This window comes from Solenopsis invicta, chromosome 7 (genome assembly GCF_016802725.1).
Source record: "Solenopsis invicta isolate M01_SB chromosome 7, UNIL_Sinv_3.0, whole genome shotgun sequence".
NCBI classification, from domain to species: domain Eukaryota; kingdom Metazoa; phylum Arthropoda; class Insecta; order Hymenoptera; family Formicidae; genus Solenopsis; species Solenopsis invicta.
This window is the reverse complement of record NC_052670.1, coordinates 4,836,847-4,863,380: the sequence shown is the minus strand read 5'-3', so window position 1 is coordinate 4,863,380 and position 26,534 is coordinate 4,836,847. Positions and strand designations below refer to the sequence as shown.

The 26,534-nt window shown below is 31.9% G+C and overlaps 4 protein-coding genes across 17 annotated transcripts in view; 3 read left to right on the top strand and 1 right to left on the bottom strand.

Moving 5' to 3' along the window:
* Nucleotides 1–15,257, top strand: part of LOC105200890 (mRNA (2'-O-methyladenosine-N(6)-)-methyltransferase) — a 21,067-nt gene extending 5,810 nt beyond the window's left edge. Inside the window, exons 6-8 of the mRNA XM_039451542.1 lie at nucleotides 2,203–2,209; nucleotides 11,949–12,262; nucleotides 15,131–15,257. Coding sequence (XP_039307476.1) covers nucleotides 2,203–2,209; nucleotides 11,949–12,262; nucleotides 15,131–15,199 — 390 coding nt within the window. The 3' untranslated portion in view covers nucleotides 15,200–15,257. The remainder of the gene's footprint in view (nucleotides 1–2,202; nucleotides 2,210–11,948; nucleotides 12,263–15,130) is intronic.
* On the bottom strand, nucleotides 247–1,858 carry LOC105200976 (2-oxoglutarate and iron-dependent oxygenase JMJD4). The gene is made up of 4 exons (XM_011168822.2): nucleotides 1,624–1,858; nucleotides 1,258–1,555; nucleotides 878–1,148; nucleotides 247–795 (listed from the first exon to the last, which is right to left on the bottom strand). The coding sequence occupies exons 1-4, from the start codon at nucleotides 1,856–1,858 to the stop codon at nucleotides 337–339; spliced, it is 1,263 nt and encodes a 420-aa protein (XP_011167124.1). The 3' UTR covers nucleotides 247–336.
* On the top strand, nucleotides 2,319–10,989 carry LOC105201052 (lysophosphatidylserine lipase ABHD12). Of its 14 annotated transcripts, none has more exons than XM_026130344.2 (10): nucleotides 2,319–2,767; nucleotides 2,923–3,099; nucleotides 8,636–8,754; nucleotides 8,908–9,010; nucleotides 9,178–9,377; nucleotides 9,490–9,625; nucleotides 9,709–9,826; nucleotides 9,905–10,066; nucleotides 10,148–10,275; nucleotides 10,390–10,989. In XM_026130344.2, exons 2-10 carry the CDS (start codon nucleotides 3,062–3,064, stop codon nucleotides 10,427–10,429), a joined length of 1,044 nt encoding a protein of 347 aa, XP_025986129.1. In that variant the 5' UTR covers nucleotides 2,319–2,767; nucleotides 2,923–3,061; the 3' UTR covers nucleotides 10,430–10,989. The 14 variants fall into 14 exon arrangements, with proteins under 14 accessions (XP_025986129.1, XP_011167762.1, XP_011167692.1 ...); XM_011169390.3 differs by lacking the exon at nucleotides 2,923–3,099 and adding an exon at nucleotides 4,921–5,027 and having other exon boundaries at nucleotides 2,320–2,767; XM_011169249.3 differs by lacking the exon at nucleotides 2,923–3,099 and adding an exon at nucleotides 4,894–5,027 and having other exon boundaries at nucleotides 2,320–2,767.
* Nucleotides 15,044–26,534, top strand: LOC105201648 (glycerol kinase). Its single transcript, XM_011169784.3, has 11 exons — nucleotides 15,044–15,471; nucleotides 19,800–19,879; nucleotides 20,449–20,707; nucleotides 21,470–21,687; nucleotides 22,075–22,287; nucleotides 22,359–22,469; nucleotides 22,609–22,865; nucleotides 23,102–23,307; nucleotides 23,447–23,590; nucleotides 23,705–23,791; nucleotides 25,602–26,534. Exons 1-11 carry the CDS (start codon nucleotides 15,276–15,278, stop codon nucleotides 25,697–25,699), a joined length of 1,869 nt encoding a protein of 622 aa, XP_011168086.1. The 5' UTR covers nucleotides 15,044–15,275; the 3' UTR covers nucleotides 25,700–26,534.

The following is a 26,534-nucleotide window of genomic DNA, read 5'->3' as shown; positions in this document are numbered from 1 at the left end:
ACTGCTTTTTACTATACCGCGTATTTCACATTTGCAATTTTTTTTAAATTGAAAATTTCTTTTAATTATCTTATAAATTTTACTTGTGTCTGCTACGATTAGACGGCATCTAACATAATGTGCTTATTGTACAAAAGCAATCTTAAAGTAAGCGATTCTGCAAAATGTTATCTTTTAAGAGAAAATTTAAATGCAGTTAAGGGAGGGAAAATTATAAAACTTGATACATATAAGAATGACACAATGTCAACTATGAAAGTACATGCTATATTTACAACAAAATTTACAATTGGCTTCTTAACAGTTTGTCTTGTTAGTAACTATCAGATTTCATGTTCATGGAGAAACTACATTTTCAATGTTACAAAAAGACTCAAGAAACAAAGTAATATCTTTCAACAAAACACGGGCTTCATTATTCTCACACATCAAATTGTAGATGGACAGATTTTGCGCGTCTGTGATAATATCCTCTAATATGGTTTTAAGTGCTCGCAAATCAAACAAACAATGATTACGTCCGAAACGATACTTATTAAAACTCACGACTTGGCTCTTTTTTATCATAGCATGTAAACGATTCTTAGCAATAAATGATATGAATTCGAGAAACTGTTTATAGTCCATGCCATAAGAGATTTTTAACATCAATTGGCAATGTTCATTCCAATTCTTCATATCCTTGCAATCATCAACTTCTTTCATGACGGATCTCAACTCTTTTTTCAGTGTGCACCATACATTGGCGATATTACAGCCATTGATCCAATTATGATTAATCGAAATTGTATCTTCCTATACAAAATACATGTAATTAATTTTTTATTAATTATACAACTGAAATTTTCCTTTTTGCAAGATTGTTACAACTATTTACCAAATTCCAGACTTGATGATGCCATCCAGATGGCACAAATATAATCTCTCCTGCTTCTTGAGTTACATCAAAACATTTTAACTTTTTACTATTGTACATCTTATATTTCGTGTGATCATTAAGTTCTTCTGAAACCGCGTCATATGCCAATTGCCCATAAAGATCACGAAGGTAGTCCTCTTCATGTGGAGGAAAGAGTAACCATCTCTTTCTTCCAACTATATTTGCAGACCAACTATATGATGTAAAAACATCCGCGTGTAGTGGAGTCCTAAATATCATAACAAATAATTAATATCAGTCTTAATGCAGAAAGGAAGTGATACAGGAATAAGTTACAATAGTCACTGACAAAATTGTAACATTGAAAATGTATTTACCAGGTTTCTTTTGGGCCCATATATACAAACATGTAATCGTCACCTAGTTCAGGATGAGCAATATAATATTCATTCAACCAGTCGGAAACAAAATACTGAGGCACTTCGTAAATTGAAATATCAGGGAAGTTTCTCATGCAATGCCAATCTTTCAAGTACAACAACGGCATTGATTTGGTGTAACAGTTTTGCTTATAGTTGACCCAATACTCCAGGTAACTCTCCATGGACATATCATTCTTTAATTGTGAATTATAAAACTTTCTGTTACAATCGGCAATGGGGACAACGGAACGTCCTAAGCAATAAAGATTAATAGATTATATTAACAATTGGCTGCCTCATCTCATCAATTTTTATACATACCAAACAGCATGCGGAGCACCTCGAGATTGGGCGCACCGTTTGATACCCATTCACGTCTGCACGGCCAGTTCTCGGTGGCTTGCAAACCGATGATGCACGGCTTGTTACATATTAGATGTTTGGAGAAGAACTCGTCGTACGTCACCGTCGAGTCGATTCGCTCGATTGTATCAGGGACGCAAGTGCTTTCGTTGACAGAATACAACGAGCTGTTGATCTCAACGAGCGTTGACATGATCGAAGTTCGACCTTCATCGTTTGAATTAACGTAGAATCATCGCGTGAGCCGAGGCGACATTTATTACGTTCGGCAACGATGTAAAATTAGAAGTGTTCATCTCCTTGCTACTGCCAAGGACGTGTCAACGCGAGCTCTAACGCATACTCTTAAGTAATAATTTTTTAAAAATACTCTTTTCCTTCTTGTCTTACGCTGGCGCAAATCTTGCATCGAATCAACACGAGTTAGGATTAAATTTAAATAATCTATTGACAGACCGTGTCTTAACCTAAAGACAGTTTCGGTGCACGAATACCCGCGTACAATGCATTCAATTCAAAAGTGTCGAACTTCAGGTCGAAGAGCGTCCTCTCGCTCTGTAGAAAATGCGAAGTGCAGAAAGTGCAATCTATCGGAACGATAGATTGGCGAAACAATTATTTTATTTTACTTGACCGAATGACCGCAGAATTTATTTTCTCTTCATAATTTTATTATCATTTAATAAACTTATCGTTTTACAATTGTGTAACGTTGCGCCCAATGACCGTAAATGTCCACGTTCATTGACTCCGCGTTGCATACCTCTATCGGTCACGCTGTTTTACTTTAAGCACTCTTCTTTTTTACTCGCGTGCCTTTGTACTTCCGCAATCCGAAGCGCGAAATGTGTAACAGTTTTACAGCCATCTATAATGAGCGCGGAGCGAAAAAAGTGATCCGGCAAGGGAACGAAGGAGAGGCAGAGTGCAAGAAAGTGCAATAGGCTCGTTGCGACGTGTTTTCTTTTGTTCCTTCATCCCCCACCTTCCGCCAGGGCGATCTCCTACCAACTTCAGGTCACTTTCACTTTTAAGCGATTGTATGTAAGCGACTGTAAGCGACCGCGACCCTCGAGGATCGACGTCGCCGAGACACCAGTCGGTACGCGTTTCCGAAGTATTATTTAATCAGTATTAGATATAGTTTAACAGGGACGGCCTAAAATACTTCGTTCGAGCGCGAGGGAGTCGACGTGGAACACGACAACGAAGCGGAACGCTTATTTACATTTGTACGTCCGGTGCTTTTTGTCGTAGCGTGACGCAAACGTCCCACGCGTGTCTCGCGACTGTCAATTGTATAAACACAAGTACGAGTGTTAATTTATACAAGCACCTGTCGAAGTATCGAAGGGACGAGCCGCTTGATAACGCTTTGTATCGATCCGCCGTAATAATGGTGTACTGGTTACCGAAGAAACGTTTTGTCAGAAGGTACTCTCCTCATTAAAATTGTATGCATAGACACTCGTCTTCGAACGAGTTAATTCCTCCTTCTCGGCTCGGGATCGATGGGCTTTTCTTAATCAATAAATATACCGTAACTTTTACAGCTGTTTCGTCAGGAGCTAGAGCCACCGTACTAATCATAGTTTATCATTCCTAGGAACCCTGCATTAGTGCTTTAAAAAGTGTGTAAAGAGTGTGTCATGTGCGAGAGAAAATTATACACACAGAATTAATCTTTTATTTTATAAGTGAAAGAGAAGAATTTTAGTCTGTTGTATTATTTGCAAGGTGAATCTATCAGTTTTATCCATATTCTTTTAGACATACAAGTGAAGTGATAATAAAGATATATCTCTAAAGGTTTATATGCTTTATAACATCTGTGTTATTTCATTTCTATGTAATATATATTATTAAAGGAATATTGTGTTATTTTGGAATTAAATGTCTGACGTTTATTGATATAGGGGAGACTCATTGGCACAGTTTTCATAATTTTGGCATTTGACATTTTAAACAATTATTAAACTATTATTGTGTCAGAGAAAATCTTTTATTTACAAGGTAAGGTTCTAGCATGAAAATCTTGTGCATTATCTTCAGTATAACATGGTGTTGTAACAATAATAGCTGCTGATATTGAGATAAAGAGCTTTCTTATTAAGAAACTTGTGTGTGTGATGGTCGAAAGATACACTTGTATTATTTTGTAACATCTTCTTAATTAGGAAGCTCTCTATTTCAGTATCAGCAATTATTATTGTTACAACACCATGTTATACTGAAGATAAAGTTACACTGGCTCAAAGCAAGACTTAAAATGTAAATAAATTACTTATGTGATTATACAATTTATTTGAGATTACTACTCATTGTGCACTTTACTGCTCCCAACTTGTATTCACCATGTTACTTTCTGTTACATTAAATTAATGAAAACATAATAGACATAAAAAACAGATGTATACTTCTAATAAAGATTGTATCTTTTAAACTTATTTTGTGGTGCTCGAATAGCAAAATGCAGAAATAGCAAATTACAGAAAAACAAATGTAAATTATTTTAATTATAGCTTGCTTCATTATAGATATGCATCAATTAGAAATAGAATATCAAAGAGTTTTGTTAAGTTGTAATTGCATGTTTACATACTTCTCACTCTCTGGTGAGCTAAATTTGCCTTAAATTAGTCTACATACTCCTATATGTATTTAATTTTAATATCACATTTTATTATTACAAATCACTTATTATTATTTAAATTCAAAATGTCATATAGGAACAGAAACTTTTAATTTATAATATGAGTAGATTTATTCAATTCAGCTGAGGAACAGAATAATACAAAATTTTAAAACATTTATAAATTTACTTGCTTGCTCTTGAATAAAATTTGTCCCTTTCTTTATTTTAGCATTTGTTTGATTTAAATAAAATTTTGGGAATAGTACTTATAAAAGAAATACTTTGGGATAATTCTTTTATTGTTTCACTATAAATGTATAAACCAAATGCAATGCCAACGTGCTTCTTATGCCAACAAGTCCCAGTCTCCCCTATCATAATTAAACTTTATCAAACAAAAATATAGCATTTAAATTGTAGCTTTTTTATTTATACTCAGGAATATTAAAAAAAAATTGTATATACAGAATACATATTTTTATATTTATGAATATAATTCATGCATTATATTTTCTCATAATTATTTCTTGTCTTACATTGAAACAATTAACTCAGTAACAACAAATCTCTCATAACAAATTTGTGGAATTAAGTTTGATCGAAGAAAGGACTTTCGACAGGAAAATACTGTAAAGAAACAGTAACCACTAACAGTCACGATGTCGATGTACCTACTATTAGCGGCGATAGTACCGATCGTCATCCTTGAGATTTGGTACATGGGAATGTAAGTTGCTTTATCATAATTGTACCTCTGTGAATATTTTTTGTATTTTTTTAATGGACATAACTGTGCATTGTAATATGGCTTGCAAGCTTATGTAAACAAAACTGTGTAAGATTGATGTTTCTTTGTTAGACAAAATTTACATTTACTTGACTTTTTAATGCAACTGTTGTGTCAGCTTACTGTTACACAATATATGATACATCTTGCAGCTATTCTTGTTAGTCACAACGAATCGCTAATACAGGAATTCGTCATCAAAATTAATCATCACAATGGATATGGATATGTATAATGGAAAGTAAGATTGAACAGAGAAAAATATTTTTTCAAGTCATTGTCTGTCAAGACTAATCTGTAATATGTTCTTTGCTTCTTGTTCCTTGTTTTTGTTTTTGCTTACTGTTTTATTGAAATGGACGAGATTAAAGTTGACAAACTCCGGAAGAGATAAGAAACATAATCGTTGATAAAATAAACAAATGCATGAAAAGACAAAAAAAAACAAAATGCAAGAAACAGAAAGCAAAGAGCACATTGTAAATTAACCTTCATTCTTATAAAAAGTAATTTCATGTTTCATCACAGTTTGTCATTGTTTTATTTAAAAAAAATGAATGTCACTGTTAATGAAACTGTACTTTTCAATTCAAAAGTAAAAAAGGACTTTAGACTTTAGACATTTCTACTAAATTGTTATCAGCTGTTGTAAATAAGCTGGAATGTGAATAGAATGAATATGTAGTTTGACTAAGTTGTTAAAGAGGGTGTAGTTATAATCAGTAGTTATACAGGGTGTCTGATAATTTTCAGGTGACAACGTTTGTGTGCAGATAGAATGGATCTAGACTAATTCGATGTTTAGTAATTAATAACTTGTTAACTATTGCGAAAATTGCAAAATGGTATAAGACTTTTTGACTCATTATCAGTTTAGTCCATTTTGCCTGCATACGAGCGTGATCACCTGAATTATTAAACACCCTGTACATGTAGTTGTAACAAGTCATCACAATGGCTTGAACAAAAGTGCTTTATACATTCATTTTGTCAAGTTGAATTAAGGAATATCAAGAAAATTCTTTATTTAAATATAGTTGCTTGTGAGTATTTTATTTTTGGTGAAAATAAACTGGTGAATTTGTATAAAACGCGATTATACTACAAACTAGGATAGATTTACACAATTAATTTCATTAAATATCAAATTTATACACAAATAAAATGAAGTGAATGTGAGAATGTACAATTGATAAAATAATAAACGAAATACAAACTTTAATAATATATAAAAATAAATGTATTGTTTGTACTTAATTAAAAAAGCATAATTTGCTTGTTTATATTAACATTTTACTTTATAAGTGTAATATCATGCGCGCATATTATCGAATAGTTATACGAGTAAAAAGACTGCATAATATTAATAATTTTATGTCGTAAGCATCAAAAGATAAGATATAGGCTGCGTTCCGTAAAGTATATATACGTCCAAAATATTGTTTCGTAATCCCTCATATGCATGTAGATACACATATTGAATATATTAACCAATAATCATGCTCTATTGCTGCGTTGTAAAGTTTGTTTTCTAATAACAATGTTTGTATAAATTACCTCCGAAGTAAAAGCGCTAGTAACCTTTAGTAAATTTCTATTTTTCACGAAAATATAATGAATACTTTTGGAAAAAAGGATTAGGATGAAGTTAATCTGTTAAAGCTTGTTCACTTGAAACTGAAAATTGCTCTGAAGTTTCAGGCGGCGAAAAATTGACAAATCGCATTTGAATAATTCGATATTGATTCATGTAATTGGTCGATTTTCTTTCCGTCTGAAATTTTGGAGTAAATTTAAAAATGTTCTTGAGAGTTCAAGGTAACGTTTATTGTTTCAAATAAAATTAAATGATTTTTTTTTATACAATATGATTTTTTAATTATTTTGCATATAAAATTATTAAAATAGAAGTATCAAAAAATTACTAATTTGTGTCGTTTATGAAATATTTTATATTTTACTCTAGCATATTTTGATATGAAATAGAAAATATTTTGTAAACTATTAATTTTTGTATAATTGTACCTAAGGTGCTATTACATTTGTTACAAATTTTTTAAGAGTTTTGATTGGCTACAGGATAGAAGATTTCTAGAGACTTGAAAACTTCGCTATTTTATAACTAAAATAAAATAACGGATCGTACGACAAATATAATACTGACTTAACATTTATATGCATAAAATAATAGGATGAATCAATTGATAGAAAGAAAACACATAGTTGCTTTTAAAAAAAGTTATGTTTGTTTTTGTAATTGTTTTTAAAAAGTAACTATTTCAATTACACCAATTGATTCAATGTTAAAATATTAATAGTTTACGAGATATATAAAAGTACTAGATATTGAACGCAACGCACAATGGATACAAATAAGATGTAAATATTACAGATGTGATCTATTATTTATCTGTAATGTTTAATGTTCAATTAAGTAAAAATGAATTTTTTTAGAAACTTTAATTCTAAAACTCTATTTCCTGTTCCTGATATCTAATATTTTTCCATTGTGTGTAGAGCCTAATATATATATATATATATATATATATATATATATATATATATATAACGATACACTTTATGGAAAGCAGCCATATTTATGTCTTGTATGTCATAAGTGTATCTCATGAATTAGATAAATGCGTAAAAAAAAAGATAAAGATAAGTACAAGAATGTAATGCTCTGTGACTACTATGAACACAACAAGGTATAATATTAATATATCATATATCATTTTGCATATAATTTGTTGTTATTTAAATATAAATTTATTTAATATTTTTTTTAATATATTTTATTTTTTACATGTTTTATTTAATACATGTATTTAGTCACAGATGCTTTTATCCTATATGTATGCGGATTTTTTATAGCTATGGCAACCAGCTGTTTTGATTTATTTCGTGTCATTGCGATTTTTTATTTTGTTATTGTTTTTTTTTAAGCTTTTTTAAGCTGCCATTGTTGTGTTTTTTTTTATAGCAAATACAAACTGCTTAAGTGACGTCTCAAAGTTAACAATTATTACATTATACAATTCAGTAAATGTTCAAGATTCTCATTAAATTTTTTAGAATCCTTCAATCAATCTGAAGTTAACTTTTTCTCAATAAAGTAATACATGTATTTGGTCATAATCATGTATTCAATAGTAATTATTTGTTATAAAACTAATTTTGAATATTACATACTCTTGTAATACAATCTGTTACAAATTAAAATGTTGATAACATTTGTTTTTATTTATTTAAAAGATTCTATTTTATCAATTATTAATTATATTGAAACAAATATATACAATTATTTTGGCGAAAAATTAGTTTTATAGAACAACTTACATGCAACTTAAAAGACTTCAGGCGATTCTAGGATAGTCTGTATTTCTAAAAATTTTTGTACCTTGTTAATTTTAATATCATGCTATTAAATTTATATTATTTAATATCATAATTAATTGCACCAATGATAATAGACAAAAGCTTCGCTGAATTATTAATTATGTATAGCTACATATTATACATATACATATATAAATATTATATTACAGATGCCTGACTTGGACTATGAAGATATCTTTGCTGCTATATCTTATTATTTTTGGGCTTCTGCCTCTAATTTTTCATTATTCTTATACTCTTCAGAAGAAGATACTTTTTTTAAATTTTGGTAAGTAAATGATTTTGTGTGTTGTTAATAATAAGTAAATAACATCACCAAGTGAATTAATTTTTAAAGAAATATATAAAATATTGATGTTAACTCTTATGCTCTGTTTGTGTGTTAATAATATATATATTATTTTAATCATTTTTATTTTAGTATATTGGCCACTTAAAGTAGAGTTTAATCCAAAATTGATTGGGCTGGAAGGTGCTAGAAATTTTTATTTACATACTGACCAGCAAGTAAAGATAGGTGCATGGTAAGTGATCGTATAAATCTTATGTGAAATTTGTAACTTTCTAAAGTATTTTAGTGTTTTTACATTATTATAGTATATTTTAATATATAGTAATTATGTATTATATATATTATAATATTAATATATAAGTGCATATTGCGTTATATTAATTGGTAGTCCATTTGCAGGCAGATATTACCACGGTCTTTATTAAATAATTCCATTCCTGCGACAGATGAAGCTTATGAGGCAGTTTTAAGTAATGCTGAACAACCTGTATTTTTGTACATGCATGGAAATAGTGGTAATAGAGCAAGTTCGCATAGACTCGAGCTTTATAAGCTCTTCCAAGATCTAGATTATCATGTTATATGTTTTGATTATAGAAGTGAGTATCAAGAACTCTTATATTTATTTTTAGAATAATTTGTGCAAGAATATTATTTATACTTATTTGCACTTAAAAATTTTGCTTTACTCAAATTCTCTTGTCAATTTAGGCTATGGCGATAGCGATGTAGTCGAGCTCTCCGAGAAAGGCGTAGTTATGGATAGTAAATATGTTCTTGAGTGGGTAATGAAAAAAGTTAATGGTTCCGCTCCGATTTTTGTTTGGGGGCATTCTCTAGGAACCGGGTAAATTGCTTTAAAATTATTTTTTATAAAACAAATTGAAATTGTTTATTATATAATCATATAACTTTTTATATTTAATTTAGAGTTTCTACGCATGTATTAGATCTGCTAGCAGCTGAGAATATACAACCAACTGGATTGTTTCTGGAAGCTCCATTTAATAACATACAAGATGAATTAACAGAACATCCGTTTGCACAGGTATATTTTAATCATTCTCTTCTTAGGTATAAATTGTACTGCCAATATTTTGATACATTGATTTTGCGTTTTATTCAGGTATTCAAGCACTTACCATGGTTCCATTGGATAGCAGTTGAACCATTTTATAAGAATAATCTGAGATTTGAGTCTGACAAGCATATTACTAAGATTAACTGTCCTATTATAATATTACATGCTGAAGATGATGGTGTAATTCCAGTTTTTTTGGCAGAAAAGGTACGACTACAATATTTCATGTATAACAGATTGTTACAAGAAATGAATTAATATTTATATGAAGTTTCATGTGTTTTTCAGCTTTATCAATCAGCAGTAGATAGTTTTGGGAATAATACAAATCGTATTGAAATGATAAAAATAGATTCATCCTATGGATTTGGACATAAATATATCTGTAGGTGGAAGGAATTGCCTAATATAATTAAGTAAGTTATTGATATATTTCTAAAATAAATGTAACGGTTTATTTTCTTCTGTTACGAAAATTTATATGTGCAGAACTACTGTTGTCGATATTGTAACCTTTATTGTACTTTCAGGACATTTGTCGTCAAAGCACATGGAAATTGGACTGAATAATTCTTGTCTAGATTAGAAAATTAAAACTATAAATTATTTCGTAATTCGTATTATGATGCAATGTAAGTTATGTTATAAAATTTGTAGTCAGAAATTATTTTTATTTACATAGGAAAAATATTACGTTTGTAGGATTAGAATTTTACTTGAAAAGATCAAATATTTCAAAAAGACACTTTCTAAATACTATGAATTTTTTTGGCCATAGAAACCTCTTGTAATAAAAATTCTATTACATTAAATATCAATTTTTTAAATATTTATAAAAAATTGATGTTTAATGTTATGGTGTTATATAATTACGTACAATATGAAAAAAAAACTGTGATGTGTCAAACGCTTAAATTGTGCACTCAGTTTATGTGTATAATGTTTAAGCTTATTATATAAATGTAAAATTTATTTAAATATTATATAAGCTTTTCAAATGTGGTATTATATGATATATATAATACACATTTACGTCTCATATACACATTCTCTTATTTCATAAAGAAATATACTCGAAGATATTGTAAAAATTGTCTGTTAAATAAATAGAAATGCATTGATGGAGCGGATACTATTGAATGTATTGTAATATATTGCAAAGCTATGGAGATTACATTTATTAATTTAACATTAACACATGCTCGAGAAATGAGAAAATATTATTTATACAGAATGAGGAAAAGTATGGGACTGATAAAATATCTAGCTTTTTCGGAAATAGAAACACATTCTTTCAATTATATATAATTTTTTTCTTATTTTTAATATCCAAGACTTTATGGGTATGTGTCATTTATTTCTTAACGTCTAGTATAGATTAAAATCAAAAATATTAATTTTTAATTTAACATAATTTTACACGTACATCTTACGTTTACACATTTAAAAAAAGCTTCTGAAAAAGTATTGGATTATTAAATATGAAACTTTACACATGTGAATATCTTGATATTCACATGTGTAAAGTTTCATGCTTAATGACCCAATATTTAAGAATTTTTATTTTTTAATTTAATTTTATTGAAATTTTTTATTTAAAACTTATTTATAATTTGACGTGCCATATTATATAAAATACATGTGAAAAATTGGAATAAATGCAAATTAAACGTCAAGATACAACACAAAGTATACAATATTTATAAATCTATTCTATTCTGAGTTTCGATTTAGATCCATATATCATGGATTTTACTTTTTTATATCAAAGATAGAATTATGCCTTGACTTACAAATTATCTGAAGTATTTTAAAGGTGCGGACGTTCGAATGTAGCGCGCATTAAAATTTGAATATTCCCGCCGGAATTGACGTGCGAATGACGCACCAGTTTCGTTCGTTCATTTGTTTTAACTCTGCACTCAAAATGGGGGATTGATATGTCGTCCGAGTATCAGAGAGAGAAGACAAAAAAGCTGAGTGCAGAAAGTGCAAATGTAATTTGCGAGCGGACCTACATGTCCTACATATATCGCAAACATGCGGACGACATTGCGCGCGCAATCGCGCGCGCAGCAGACGACGGTAGGTCGTGTAAGGAGGGCGAAAGGGTGGCGGGCGACAGCATGGCAATCGGTGAACACGGGTTCCCGTCGTCGCGTGTCCGTTGATCGGCCCTTGTTTACGCGCGCGTGTGTGGTAGTGCGCATATCCGCGCCAATTTCGTCATCGTCGTTAATTACCGGACGCGGCGTCAAGCGTCCGTCTGAGGTATGCGCGGACGCTCTCGTCGGGATATCGACCGGCCGTGCAGCAGCCGCTCTTGTTGCAAGGGTGATCTCTGTGGAGCGTGGACGAGCCGCGATTCCGACCGCTGCCGCGAGTGCCGCGGCACCTGCAGCAGTGAGTAACCGACCTTCGGTACATCCCTCTCCTTCTCTCCCTACCCCCTCAGCAGTTTCTCACACCTCTCCGCTGTCCTCGTCGCTCGGCGGCGCCTCCACGTGGTCGCACCGGCGCGACAAGTCTCTCTCGGGAGTAGTGACATAACGGAACCCCGTAATTCCACGTGGCTCGTGACTAAGCGTATTTCTTCTAGCATTTACGGTATCTTCTCCATGAGGTTTTCCGAGATAATTTTCTGTCATATCTTTTCCGACGTATCACGCAATCACGAGCGACGTGATGGAAGATATAATCGATTCGTACCAATTCTTTTGGAATTTTATTTACGTTTGCTGCGAGATAAACAGGAATTCCGGGAATTTTCGCGGACTACGAGATTCTTATAGTTTTCGTACGGCTTCGCATTTTTGTAATTTAGAAGAAATCTATATGGCCAAAGTGCAATAACGAGTGTTAGTTGACTGACGTTCGCTTATTTTATTCTTTTCTGGTTTTGTTTACCATTAATTTACCATTTGCATTGAAAAAGTGCGCCTGTACTCTTTATAAAATTATAATAATTGTATTAATTTCCATATTTTTTTCATTTTAATAAAAGAACACGTCGATAAATGATCGTGCATGCAAAACTTTCATAGATAAATTCCCGATATGCCAACAGATTGGTAGAAAATCTTGGTTATTTGTGTCCTTATTATAATCTTACATGTTTTACCGACAGTACCTACTGACATAACCTAACAGCATAGGCGGCAGAACCCGAGCGTAGTTTCTATCGAACAGAGATCACGTTCTATTTCTGTCGCCAAATTGTGCGGGAAGTAAAGTTAAAGTTTATTTCCGCCGTCAATCTATCATCACTTTCTGTTGACAAAAACTTGACTATATTTCTGCCTGTATATATTCTGTTGATAGCATTATTGTACATGTCATGTATCAAACTTTCTACTAGCGAAGATTATACTTTGCAGATAATATACTTGCAGCATCCCGGATTTCGCTGGGAGAAATCGTTTCATCATTGCTTGATTAAACATTTATTTTGCTATTTGTAAATACCATGTAAATCTTGGAAAGATAACTGGTAATTGCTGATAAGAATTTTCTCTCTCCCGTTAAAATTATTCGAATTGTAATGAGCCGGGCGTTTCAATTAGCCGATCGATACGCGAAAGTTCGCCGGTTCATCGGAGAGCAAGTGCACCTTTGCACCTTGCACTTTGCACCCTCGTATCATTTGAAATTTCAAAAATCTGCGTATAATTAAACGGCGCATTTCAAGCCTGTATCTTGCGTCTCACGGATTTTGATTATGTACGCGTTGCGCATATAAAAGATAAAGGCAAATGCGATAAATGATAACGTTTTATCCGCAGCTTAATTTGCATCTTAGTTTTTTTTTCTTTTTTTACGTACTTATTAACGTCATTTGACGCTATAATCCGGGTTGCTGCACGGGGCGACGGAAGGCCTTGAAAATCTACAGAACGCAGTTTTAAACGTCCGCGCCACGAAGGGCATGCAACGCCACCGTTGCATGCACATTGCGCGATGCATTTTAGTTTATGGTCTCGGCCGCTAGGCGGTCATCACCTTAAACTCCACAGCGATTATTCAACTAAATAATTATAAAAATAATATAAAAACGACCCTAATTTGCATTTAAATGACTGAATTGATCAACAATTACAGTCTAGAATGTATTGCCAGGTTCGGTTGTAAGGATTTCGGGAGCTGAAGTCGAGTTTAGAGGATGCACATGTTTCTCGCTAGCACTCGAGTACGATGCAATTCGTATATAAGGAAGTTCCGAACATGGCACTATCGGGTAGTCTGATGCTTCCCAGGAAAAACTACGAACGCATATATGCGGCCTCTCTCTTCGCTTTATACGATGTCTCTGTTCAGCATCATATGTCTCCAGTACTCACGTTCAGTTCGAAAACCACGTGCGTACAGGTTTAAAACCACAAAAAAAAAATCGGGTCGGTATTGCTTGTTTGTGTCACTAAAGAAATGAACTGAGGAAGTGAAAATCGACTATCTATTTTGCAAAAAATTTTACGATTCTTTTGACGTTACGTCTAAACAGCGTTGAGAGAGAGTTTCGTAATCGTAATTTTTTTTTTTTATAAGAATATAAGCATTTCGCTGATTCAAATCGCGCGTATCGTTTTACGAGAATAAAATTTTACTCTTCCGTATTAATTTCTGCATAAACGAACGATTTAAACATGCATCTAGTTTGCAAAAAGTTTAACGATTCTTTTAATGATACGTTCAGTGATGACAGCGTTGATAGTTTCGTAATCGTATATTTTTTCTTTTAATAAAAATATAAGCGTTTGCTTGCGATTCAAATCGCGCGTATCGTTTTACCAGAATAAAATTTTGCTCTCCCGTGTTAATTTCTGTATAAATAACGATCGATTTAAACACGTAGTTCAATACACGCACGCAAGCGAAGCCACGTAGCCGGAATTTCAAGAATCTTTAAGGCACCACGCGCCGCGTCGCCTCTATTTCCCTTGTGACTGAAAATTGTGAAAATCGCTCTTCTGGCAGGTTTTCTTTCTATATTTTCCACGTGGTCAGATGGGCGTATTCTAAGCAAACGTGACCATTGACTGACCGCGTGGGAATGAGGAAACACTCTCGATATTGGACCGCGTATGCGACTAATTCGGGACCTGACCGTGACCACGACACGAGACTCATCGGATGTTCGCAAGGGGAGGGGGGCCCACGAGACGGCGGAGGTACCCTGGGCAGGTCACCGCCGGCGGTTCCCTCGCATTCTGGCGAACGAGCACGGCCGGCCGACGACGTTCCGTAACACGAGAGTTTGTTTTTTCACGATTCTAGGAAAAGGCGTTCCAGAAGACGACGTCATTCGATCATAAAGTCACCGCAACGGCAACAGGAACGACGTGAGAGTCGGTGAGAATATTCGAGGAGTTATCGTCCGTTGATACCCGAAAAGAGAGAAGAGGTTTCACCGGTGATTCACATGGAACGGGAAGACGCGAATGGAAATGCGGAAGAGGACGCTAACGGAGATACGGAGGACACGGCGACCGCGAGCGAGCGGGGCACTCCTGAAGGATTCGACTCTCTCGAGGACTCGACCGCGTCGCTGGAGATGGAGCAATCGGAGACCGGTCGCAGGACGAGCATCTTCAAGTATTACTCGTACAAGAATGTAGGTGAGTGCCTGATGATGTGCTATCCTGCTATCCTGCTATCGCGATGCGCAGATAACGGCAAACCGGATTTATGCTGACGGACACGGTTTATGTATTTAACGTCACCGCTGACAACACGAAATCGCATCGGAGCTCTTGTCGCTCGAGGAAAGATTATCGGCGTGCACGATCGACAAAAAAGGAGAATTCGATATCTTGACTCGATAACTTCGAAATCGTTCTTCGAATGCCAAGTTGGCGATCGGCGATCGTCGGCGGATGAATCGCGACATCCTTGAAGCGCATCCGATTTGTGAAAGACGTGTCGCATCGCGATACTCTGGACTTTAGACAGACTGGACTTTCGTTGCGTCGCGTAGCTTCGATAAGAATCGAATGTAGATAAGAATAATGACGTAGCCAACGTACACTTGGAGTTCACAATGCGAGTTTGTTAGCTTTTTCTGCATCGAGTTTCACTTGTGGCGCGATTTCGCGTGAATGAAACGTTTCCGCACATTCTCACCCACGCGCGCCGAGGATGACGATTATACGATTTCGATATCGAACGTAATGAAATAAACACAGTTTGTCATTCACTTTGTACGTATATCTTATTCATTAACTACGTGGGCCGTGATCACAATGCGACGAATCTGCTGTCATTGATTACGGTGACAATGGCTGCGTTCAGCAGACTCAATAGTTTAGTGAGCGCTTGCTGTTATTGGTATATTCTTCTAAATCTAAAAGTTTGATTGGATGATCTAGAAGAATATCTCAACATGTTGAGTCTGCTGAACGCAGTCATTGTCAATATGTTGTCGTGCATAAACATAATCGAAGGATCTTTGAACTTTGATATATCTTCATAAAGACGTTAGTTTAAAAAACAAAGGATTTTTTAATAGCTTTTTACATGTTTTTGCATGTTTAAATGCGTGAATTGCACGCGTATTGAACGTATTTGAACAGCTTGTATTTTGTATCTACTCTCTAAATTCTTTAGAGTGGAATTTCATCTAAAAGAGTGGAATCCCACTCTAAAAGTGTGAAAATATTGTCACTCTCAAGACTGGCAGGATTTTCACACTTTTAGAGTGGGATTCCACTCCAAAGAATTGAGAGAGTAAATTGTTATTTTTCTTATAATAATCGTTTTATTATCGTTTTAAAAGCTGGGAAATAACCGTTTTTTTTTTCAATTTTTCCGTGGATTTTCTCGATTGTAAGTTAATTTTTCTAAAAATATACTTTTATTGGGAAAGAAACCAAGAAAATTAAAATGCTCCAATTTTTTCTCAAGCTTTTGAAACTATAATAATTATGTAATCTCTGCATAATAATTATATTATTTTTTAACTTATAAAAATATATTAATCTCTAATTTAAAAAATACTATATCATTTCTTGACTTGTAACAATAAAAAGTGATCACGACGTACGCATATTTAAATATGAAATGTAAAATATGCTTCGAAAATGCAAAGCTCGATATGCAATATGCGCACAAATTTTATATGTGAAGACATTCATAATCTCGTATATATTTTTATTATCAAAGAAAATATCAGTGAACGCGTCACATCATAATTTTTCATTTGCTTATTTTAATTTTAAATTTACTCTTTTGCACGAAAGAGAGAGAAAGAAGTCTATGCTCTCCGATTGTACCAGCTTTCAAGAATGATACAAAAGTATATTCATACAATTTGATAAAGATAGAGTGAGTGTATTCTTTTCAGATTTTCTGAAATTTGTCCCATTGCCAATACATGACAAGTGCCAATGTTTTCCACGTGTATAATATATATGCTCGTCATAAAGCATAATATATTCGTCCTACTAAAAATACAATATGACAATACACGTGCTGTCGTACAATATATATGAAATGGCTGTGCCATTACCTTTAGAATGACGGTAAATTACCGGTTACGGTGTGCATGTTTTGAGTGTTTTGAATTATTACATCATTATTCATTACTTTCAGTTTGATGAATGAATATTTTGATTCTTTTGTCGGTAATTCAGAGCAACGACTTTGCATCTGGAAATTACGATGTTTAGAATTATTACATCGTATTCATTACTTTCAATTTAATCAATATTTCGATCCTTTTGTCAATAATTCGGAGTAACGACTTTGCATTTGGCAAACAATAATACAAATTGTCCAATAAGTATTGATGACGTGGAAGATCACGCAGAGCACTTGATGTATGTAAAATTTCATTTAAAAAGGAAATATTAGCGCGTATTACATAAAACGTAACTGAAGAAATGAATGATAGATGATCGCGTGCGATATCACAAGATCCGTCTAGTTCCCCCGAAGAGATATATCTTTCAGCTGGCGGAAATCCAGACGTAACGTTAAATATGATTATGTGTAATCGAAGGCGTGTACATGAGATTAAGTATCAAACGTTTGTTTACGATATCCCGAAATAAAAAAGAACTTTTTTTTTCCTCCTGGCTGTATCTCTGGCGACGAGCCTCCCTGCGACACTCGGGTTATCGTTGATGAGATTGTTTTGTCGGATTTCGAAACCGAGATTACAAACCGTATGTTTCGTTGCACAATCTGTTTTATGGCTTTAACATTCTACTTGGTGATTTTTAACTCCGGACTGTCTATTAGAAAACTGGTTACCTAAAACAGAAATTGTATCAGAAAGTTTGAAAGATCTGCTATATTTACAATTAAAATAATATAATTTTGGAACTCTCAAACAATAATCATACGATGTCGCAGATATCATCGAAACTCGTATAATTAATCCTTGTGTACAAATTATCTTTTATTGACTTACACGCATACGCACGTATGAATCAAAAACTCGAGTTGATAATAACACATCTATACAAATCTGATTGATAAAAATACGAAGAAATGTTGCGATTGATCGTCTGATGCTATTATGAATTTATAAAAAGAAATATACAAGGTGTCTCAGAAGTCTATAATTTACATGGGACTTTTTTGACCAGTATGATTATATAAAATAATTACGTTAAAATTCGAATAATTTTCAAGTTACATTAAAGCTATTACGTGGATGCAGCAAAACCATTTATTCTGTATTATTTTTCTTCAGACATTTATTTGTTCTCTTTAATAGAAATAGAAATTATTGTATATCAAAATAGTTAATACTATGACAAAATTCGTTATTTATAAGAAAATATCAAAATAAATCGAAGAGTGTTGAAGCGTTACTGTTACGAAAGTTAGAACTAATCCTATATTAATTTTTCTCTCGTTAGAGAAACTAGTTTGTTGAAAGTGAAACTAGTTTTAATCTTTTCTACTACATAATAACACTACACGTTTTAACAGCACGTATGTTGCAACGGCTAAGAATTTGGTTTCCCAATCGATCTATCTATAAATATCAGGATTTAATTATTACATTACCAGACGAGGAAAAATGTAAACGTAAATTTGCATAACAATTCTTCTAAGAAAAAAAATTCTATTCTACGTGTATTCTTTTCGTTTTGAATTAATGCTAAAACCGAGACAAATACTTTTATTTTTTTACTTTATTGCACAAATAAAAAGTTAAAGGATAAAAAAATATGCTACATTTGGCCAAATAAATATTCATTTTCTGATACGGTACAAGTGTAAAACATACAGACTGCTTCTTAATCTATTTCCGTCCAATATCAGTCAGAATGTCCGAATTTCCGTTAAGATAAGAGTATGACATGGAATAACCCTGAAGCAGAAAAATCAAGATCTTACATTCGAAAACAGATTGATGTAGAATATATATAACTACAATATTAATTTTCTGTATTCTATGGAAAGCATTCTAAAATTTATTTATTTATTTTTTTTTAATTACATACAATTACGGCGTACTATTATATAATTTTATATGCGTTTCCGTTAAATAAATAATATCACATTTTATCTCTGAGAATGATTGTATTTAAGGTCGAAACATTTAAAACACTATTAAAATTTGTTTATAACAACACCGTGAGTTTTGCTCATTTGTCCTTGACTGTTTACATTAATAAATATTGTTTACGGATATGTTTTTTACTTACATAACGGCTATGTAAGTAACATTGGTTCTTTTTATTCTTTATTAATACGATACGTTTTGTAATCATCTGTCCTTCTAAATCAAGAAATGATAATCGGCGTTTATTACGTTTCATAAAAAACTCTTTATTGTTAATATTGCAACTTGTATTACGCACGTGTAAAAGTAGTTTCTTATTCTTTCAAGTGATTTTTATTATATATATATATATATATATTTTTTTTTTAATATATTATGTATATATTATGTATATGTATTTTTTTTTAATGTAACGAATTTTTTCAGATACAATTCCAAACACTGTGAAAAAAACAGGCCCTCTTGTTGGCGTGGTTGATGTTGGCACACGGACTGTTCGTTTTGTGGTGAGATTTATTATTTCGTAAAGTAGTTACTCGTTATCACGTTATAATTTTTCCTGCTTCTAAACGTTTACCCAAACTTGTCATGAAGATTCCGTGACTCTTAGCGCGATAAGTAATCGCTCGGAAATGAAAAGACGTGTTAACGATGCATGTAAGTAATTAATTGCAGTTTAAATCTTCTTGTACAACGAATCAACGATTTATGGGAGATAATAAATGTAGATTGCGCGATCACGAATAGTAAATAATGTTGTGGCGGCGTTCTTTAAACAGATTTTCGCGAGATTATATACGCAAGGCTCCAGAGTCTTTGAAGCATTCAATCCGCTAATAATCTATCTAAATAATTATGGAAATAAAAACAAATGGTAATCACGAATCTTAAAAACAGCATGCATGTAATTGTTGGAAAAAGTTTTAATTTAGAATTTTATTTAAAAAAATTTCTACAATATTTTGTGATGTAAATTTTGTGAAATATAATTGAGAGATTGCTTCTCTTCTTTAACGAGTATTCGAATTATTGTTGTTTAAACAGTTGTTGCCTAAAGTGCGAATTATGTTTGCAGGTATTTAATGCAAAACACGTCGCAGAGGTTGCGTCTCATCAAATCGACATAGAGCAAATCAGTCCGCAAGAGGGATGGGTGGAACAGGATCCTAAAGAGATCCTTTTTGCGGTAAAGGCCTGCATTAAGGACGTAATTCGTAAATTGGACGTGCTGGGTATGAAAATTGACGAAATCGTTACAGTGGGTATTACCAACCAGAGAGAAACTACGGTAGTGTGGGATGCGATTACCGGTGATCCGCTTTATAATGCCATAGGTGAGTAGAGTCTCGCTTCCGCAGTCTAATCTATTTGTGGAAGAACTTATTTTTGTTCAGAGAAAAGCTTGAAAAGTCTAATTTATTGAACGTGTAGGATTTCATGTACCTTGCTTAATCAAAGTGTGTTACTACCGGAAAAGACCGGGAAAACTTAGATTTCTAAGAAATTTCTTTTTTATCCTTGAAAATCATCGAGGATATTATTACCATGGATCTTCGTGGAATATTGTTAGTACTCAGAAAATTTTTTAGTTTTATTTTTAAATTTAAATTTTACTTTTTTTGTTTAACAAAATTATATTTTTATCTTTTTTCTAATTTTTCACTATACAAAATGTCGATAATGGATTAACAATAAATATGTTACACATCCATGTATATTTGTGTACAATCACGTGCAATCTCGAGTGACTTACGAGTTTTTAATTGAAAAAATCAATGAAAATAGAATACGTTATTCTAAATTGACATTGTATATTTGATCACGTTTAGAATTTTGTACGTTTGATGAGTTAATTCCGTATATTATAGATAGATCGTTATATGTCATTTTATACTTCTTTTCAGTATTTTCTCAAATGTAATATTTAAAAATTGTTTTAATATTTAAAATTTGAGTAAATACCCTATTATTAATTTGTTTCACGAAAAATCTTTGAAAAAAATATATATAGTTCCAAAATAAAGTTGAAAGCAGAAAGTGAGAAATAAAATTGTTTGGTTAATATTCGAACGATTAATTTCTGAATTTGATTTCAGTGTGGTCCGATATTAGAACTGACGCAACTGTAGATCAAGTCATAGCAAAGTTTCCGGATCAAAGTAAGAATCATCTGAAACCCTTATGCGGTTTGCCTGTGAGTCCGTATTTCTCCGCTTTGAAGATTCGTTGGTTGAAGGATCATGTGCGGGCTGTAAGGAAAGCAATTCGCGACAGGCGATGCAAAGTGGGGACTATGGATACGTGGGTTATTTGGGTACGTGACGAAAAGATATTATAGCACAGCAAAGTATTACTAGAAATTAGCGAGTATGATCCGACTAGACTGTTATCTAATTAGCACCTTAGCTAATCGAATATTAATTAACACTCGGCGATATTTATGCTTGCTATATCTTGAGCCCATGAAGGAAATTATCACAATATTAGATAGTAATTGAACAGCGTACTGCTGTATATTACAAGGTTTGTTATTAAATTGGAAGTATTATAAACAATATTCGAAAAATTAGCACATAAATTCTTGGTTATTGATTTTATATCTGGCTAAAGAAATAAAAATTATACATTTCATAGTGATAGAAAAGTAGATATGTGAATTTACATATATATATATATATAATTAACGGAGAAATCATTGCAGAATTTAACGGGGGGTAAAGATGGTGGATTATATATTACTGATGTTACGAATGCATCGAGAACGATGTTAATGAATATTGAAACGCTTTCCTGGGATCCTACATTATGCAGATATTTCGACATTCCTATGCAAATGCTACCGGAGATCAGAAGCAGTTCCGAGATATATGGCAAAATTTTGATTGGTCCGCTATCTGGTATTCCCATATCCGGCGTACGTAAGATGAAAACAGTAGATATAGAAAAGTAGATATACTTTTTTATTACATCTTCTTTCTTTATTAGATTTTAGGTAACCAACAATCTGCTTTGGTCGGACAGAATTGCTTGAAGAAGGGCCAAGCGAAAAATACGTATAGGAGTGGTTGCTTTCTGTTGTGTAACACTGGCTATACAGTACGTGATTTCTCAGCATTAATAAACGTGTAAAAGTTTTAAAAAAATTTAATTTGATTTTATTCTTCTTATTCTCACTCATTAAATTTTTCATCATTTTTTTATCGATTATCTCGTTATACCTATGTGTTTCTTTCAGAGAGTATATTCTTCTCATGGATTGGTTACAACAGTGGCATATCAGTTAGGTCCGAAGAATCCACCTGTCTATGCGTTAGAAGGTTCAATTGCAGTTGCAGGTGCAGCTATTAAATGGTTGCGAGATAACATGAAGCTCATAAAAGACGTTCATGAAAGTGAACATTTGGCTCAAAGTGTATTTAGTACGGGAGATGTCTATTTCGTACCCGCCTTTACAGGATTATATGCACCTTATTGGAGAAAAGATGCAAGAGGGTTGGTAGATGATAGTTTGTAAAAATCTTTCTGATTATTTCTTCAGTTTTTCATTCTGTGTTCTATGTAAATATAAGCAGTATAAAAATTAGTTTGAGATATTTGTAAGAAATATAACTTTTAAACATAGTGATGCATAGTTACATTTAAGATATTTTATTTAATTAAAAGTCTTTAATATCAAATGAGAGTTAATAGATGTATTTCAAAAAGATGCAAGATTTATTTTCTTCCAGGATAATTTGTGGTCTTACTGCGTTCACCACAAAGCAACACATAATTAGGGCGTCTCTCGAAGCGGTGTGCTTTCAAACTAGGGACATTCTCGAGGCGATGTACAAAGATTGCGGATTTCCATTAACGAAGTTAAACACAGATGGAAAAATGTCGACTAATAATCTTCTTATGCAGTTGCAGGCTGACTTGTGTGGTACACCAGTATGTAAGTACATTAGGATTGGTAAATTGCGGCTAAATTTACGAAGATGAAATTCGTATACGGCTAATGTAGTATGCAATATTTTATTTTGATATCTATTGTGCTTCGTGTTAATTAACTGTGTTTCTGTCTTGATCAACAGTTAGATCAACTATGCCTGATATCACGGCTTTAGGTGTAGCGATGGCTGCTGGACACGCTGAAGGGATAGATGTTTGGGACCTGGAAGGCGAAGAAATAGAAACAGTGCCAACCGATACTTTTCTTCCAACTACCACGCCGGAAGGTAAGTTTTTGAATCGAGTAGTTTAAAAATTATTCCTGATTTATTTTTTGTGTAAATATAAACTATGTGTAATTATGATGTAACTTTTATTGTATTCTCTTTTTATTTTTGTAGAGAGGGATGCTAGGTATAAGAAATGGAAAATGGCGGTGGAAAGGAGTCTGGGTTGGGCAACAGGAAAAATGTCCGATCAAATGACAGGTAAATGTAAAACCATCAAACAAGCAAAGTCCGAGGTGCCTGGTGTGATTAAGGCTTTGTTTAAATATTCCTCATTGTAAATTCATCGTGTTAAGTAGAATATATGACACGAGAACAGCTCTCTGTGCTCCTGTTTTTTAATGTATTGTTTTGTATATTTGTTCGCGTATATGTAAATAAAATAATAGATAATTATTAAATGTAAATATCACTAAATTAGAAGTAAATATGATTTTAAAAATTAATATTGTAATATTTGAAGTAATAAGTAACTTTTATTTGTTATTAAGATTTCATGTTTGTCGTAATGCATTGTTCTGTGAATGCTTTTTTCGTTGTTTTGTTTTTTGTTTAAATATGTTTTAAATATATTTTTATTGTACTTTTGTGTTTAGCATCTGTTATTTATGTTTATCTATATATTTTGCTCTATTTTTGTAAATAAAAATTAACTTTAATTTCCCCCTATATATATAAGAATGTTCAATTTAAGACTGATTAATGTTGTACAATGTAATAATAGAAATGTTTATATGTAATGTGTATTGCTTTGGTTGTAAGCAAATGTGTTATGTTCATATTTATGTTTAAGTATTTAATGTATTTTAAACATACGTTTAGTTAAGTTCTAAGAAAATTTATATAGTAGGTTTAAATTATACTATTGCATTAATTTGATGGTAATTAACGTCAGCTTATGATCTTGTATTAAAAAGTCGAGTTTTTATTTTTTTTAAATTGAAGTTTTTTTAAAAGTCATAAAAATATTAATTAAATTTGCATGTGTAGATGTACATACAAAACTGTTTAGAAAATGACGTGATTATGTTTCAAATAAGAATGTAAAATATGTGTGCGTATTTCTTGTAACAAGTAGAAATTATATTAATTAAGTGAATTTTTAGTTATAAAGATACATTAAAAAAAAATTATTGAAAAACTAAAATTTAGTCCAACGCGGTTAATTAAATTGAGTTGGTTTAATTAATTCTGAATTTAAAAATTTGAATTGTTTGAAAATTTGAATATGAATGAATTATACCTTTTTTGTGTAACTAAATAATTGCTAAATCAATCCAATATTTAATTGATTCTATCGGACTAAGTATTTTAGTTGTTCAACAATTTTTTATGATATCAATGTAATATCAAGTTTAGGCATAATGATAAATATTAGTAGATTAACAAGAATTTAACAATAATGACATTCAAATCTTTAAAAGTTTATAAAATTTAATGTATAAATTTGATGATAATTAAACTAAATACTGTATACATATAAGTATATACATAATAGATAAACATGTAAAGATATATAAGCTAAATCTGCTAAATTGAATTATTTTTTGCTGATTAATTTTAAAAGTAATGATTATTTAAATCTTATGAAAATTTACGCTTTTTTATTTTTAACAAAATATTACAAACAATATTTAAGATAAATCTGTATGTTTCAAATTACGGTATTAATTTTAAAATGGTTTTCAAATGACTACATAAGGCTTTACAAAAATTAATATGATAAAATATTTTAACATTCATATATTAATGATATTTATGATAATAGTATGATGTTTCCAACGTCTAATGAAACAATAGTTTTTTTTATTTTTGAAAAATATAAAAAATCATAAAGTCATCTGGCTATAACGTTCGATACGAAATGACAGAAATCTACAGTTTTCTTAAATTTTTATAATGCAATTAGCCTTTGTTATCAATTTTATCCATCATGCTTCGTGATTTTTTAAAATGAGTTTTTACATAGTTTTACACACACAGTTTTATATACATTTTCTTGATGTTTCAGATGAAAGATACTGCATATTGGCATCTATTCCTGCCAGTTGGTTCTTGATATCGAGCTTCGTTCTCTTGCGGTTAAGTTATTATATAGCGAACCGGTGACAGCAAGTCAACGTTATCGAGATGCAAGTTATTCTAGAGGGTGGATAGCCCTAATCACAGCCCAGAAAACTTAGAAGAAAACTTAGCGAAGTGATATAAAGCATGCTCACCCCCATGTACGTTAGTGCGTGCAACGTATTGTGAAATGATCAGAGAGTAAAATTGCTTCATTTAGATTAAATGTGTTCGATATATCTCGATGCGCCTTATCAGCGCTACTTTTCATCGAGAAATACACCAATATCATTGATCTTTTGCGTTTAGAAATTAAATAACGCAATCAGCACAAAATATTGCACATTATACCTATGTGCTTATTAATCATTTTATTCTCTGTGAAATAACGATATTAGATTTCTTGTGGAATTTGTGATGGAACATTATTAGAATTTTTGTGGAATTTACACTCTGATTTTACTTCGTCACGTGCATATGATTCCAGCTTTGTTATTGTTATTATTTATTTTAAGATGTGTATACAATTTTCAATTATATGTATCATAAAATACTGTTTTATTCATGATTTTATATAATGTGGGTTTTACTTTTTTCAATTACTTATATCATTAGTGGTCTATTTCAGTATATTATTTTATCAGGAAATTAAAAAGTATACTTAAATTGATCTACACAAATCAAATTGAAATATCATGGAATAATCATCCTTATAATGCATAGATATAATCAAGAGATATCAATAAATATAAGTACAGATACATTATTAATTGTAATATGTAATATGTATATTTTATGGTTTTCTTTTAGAATTTTAACACAAGTTTGTTTTCATAAACTCTTCGCATCCTTTACATTCAAATATAAAATAATAATCTCA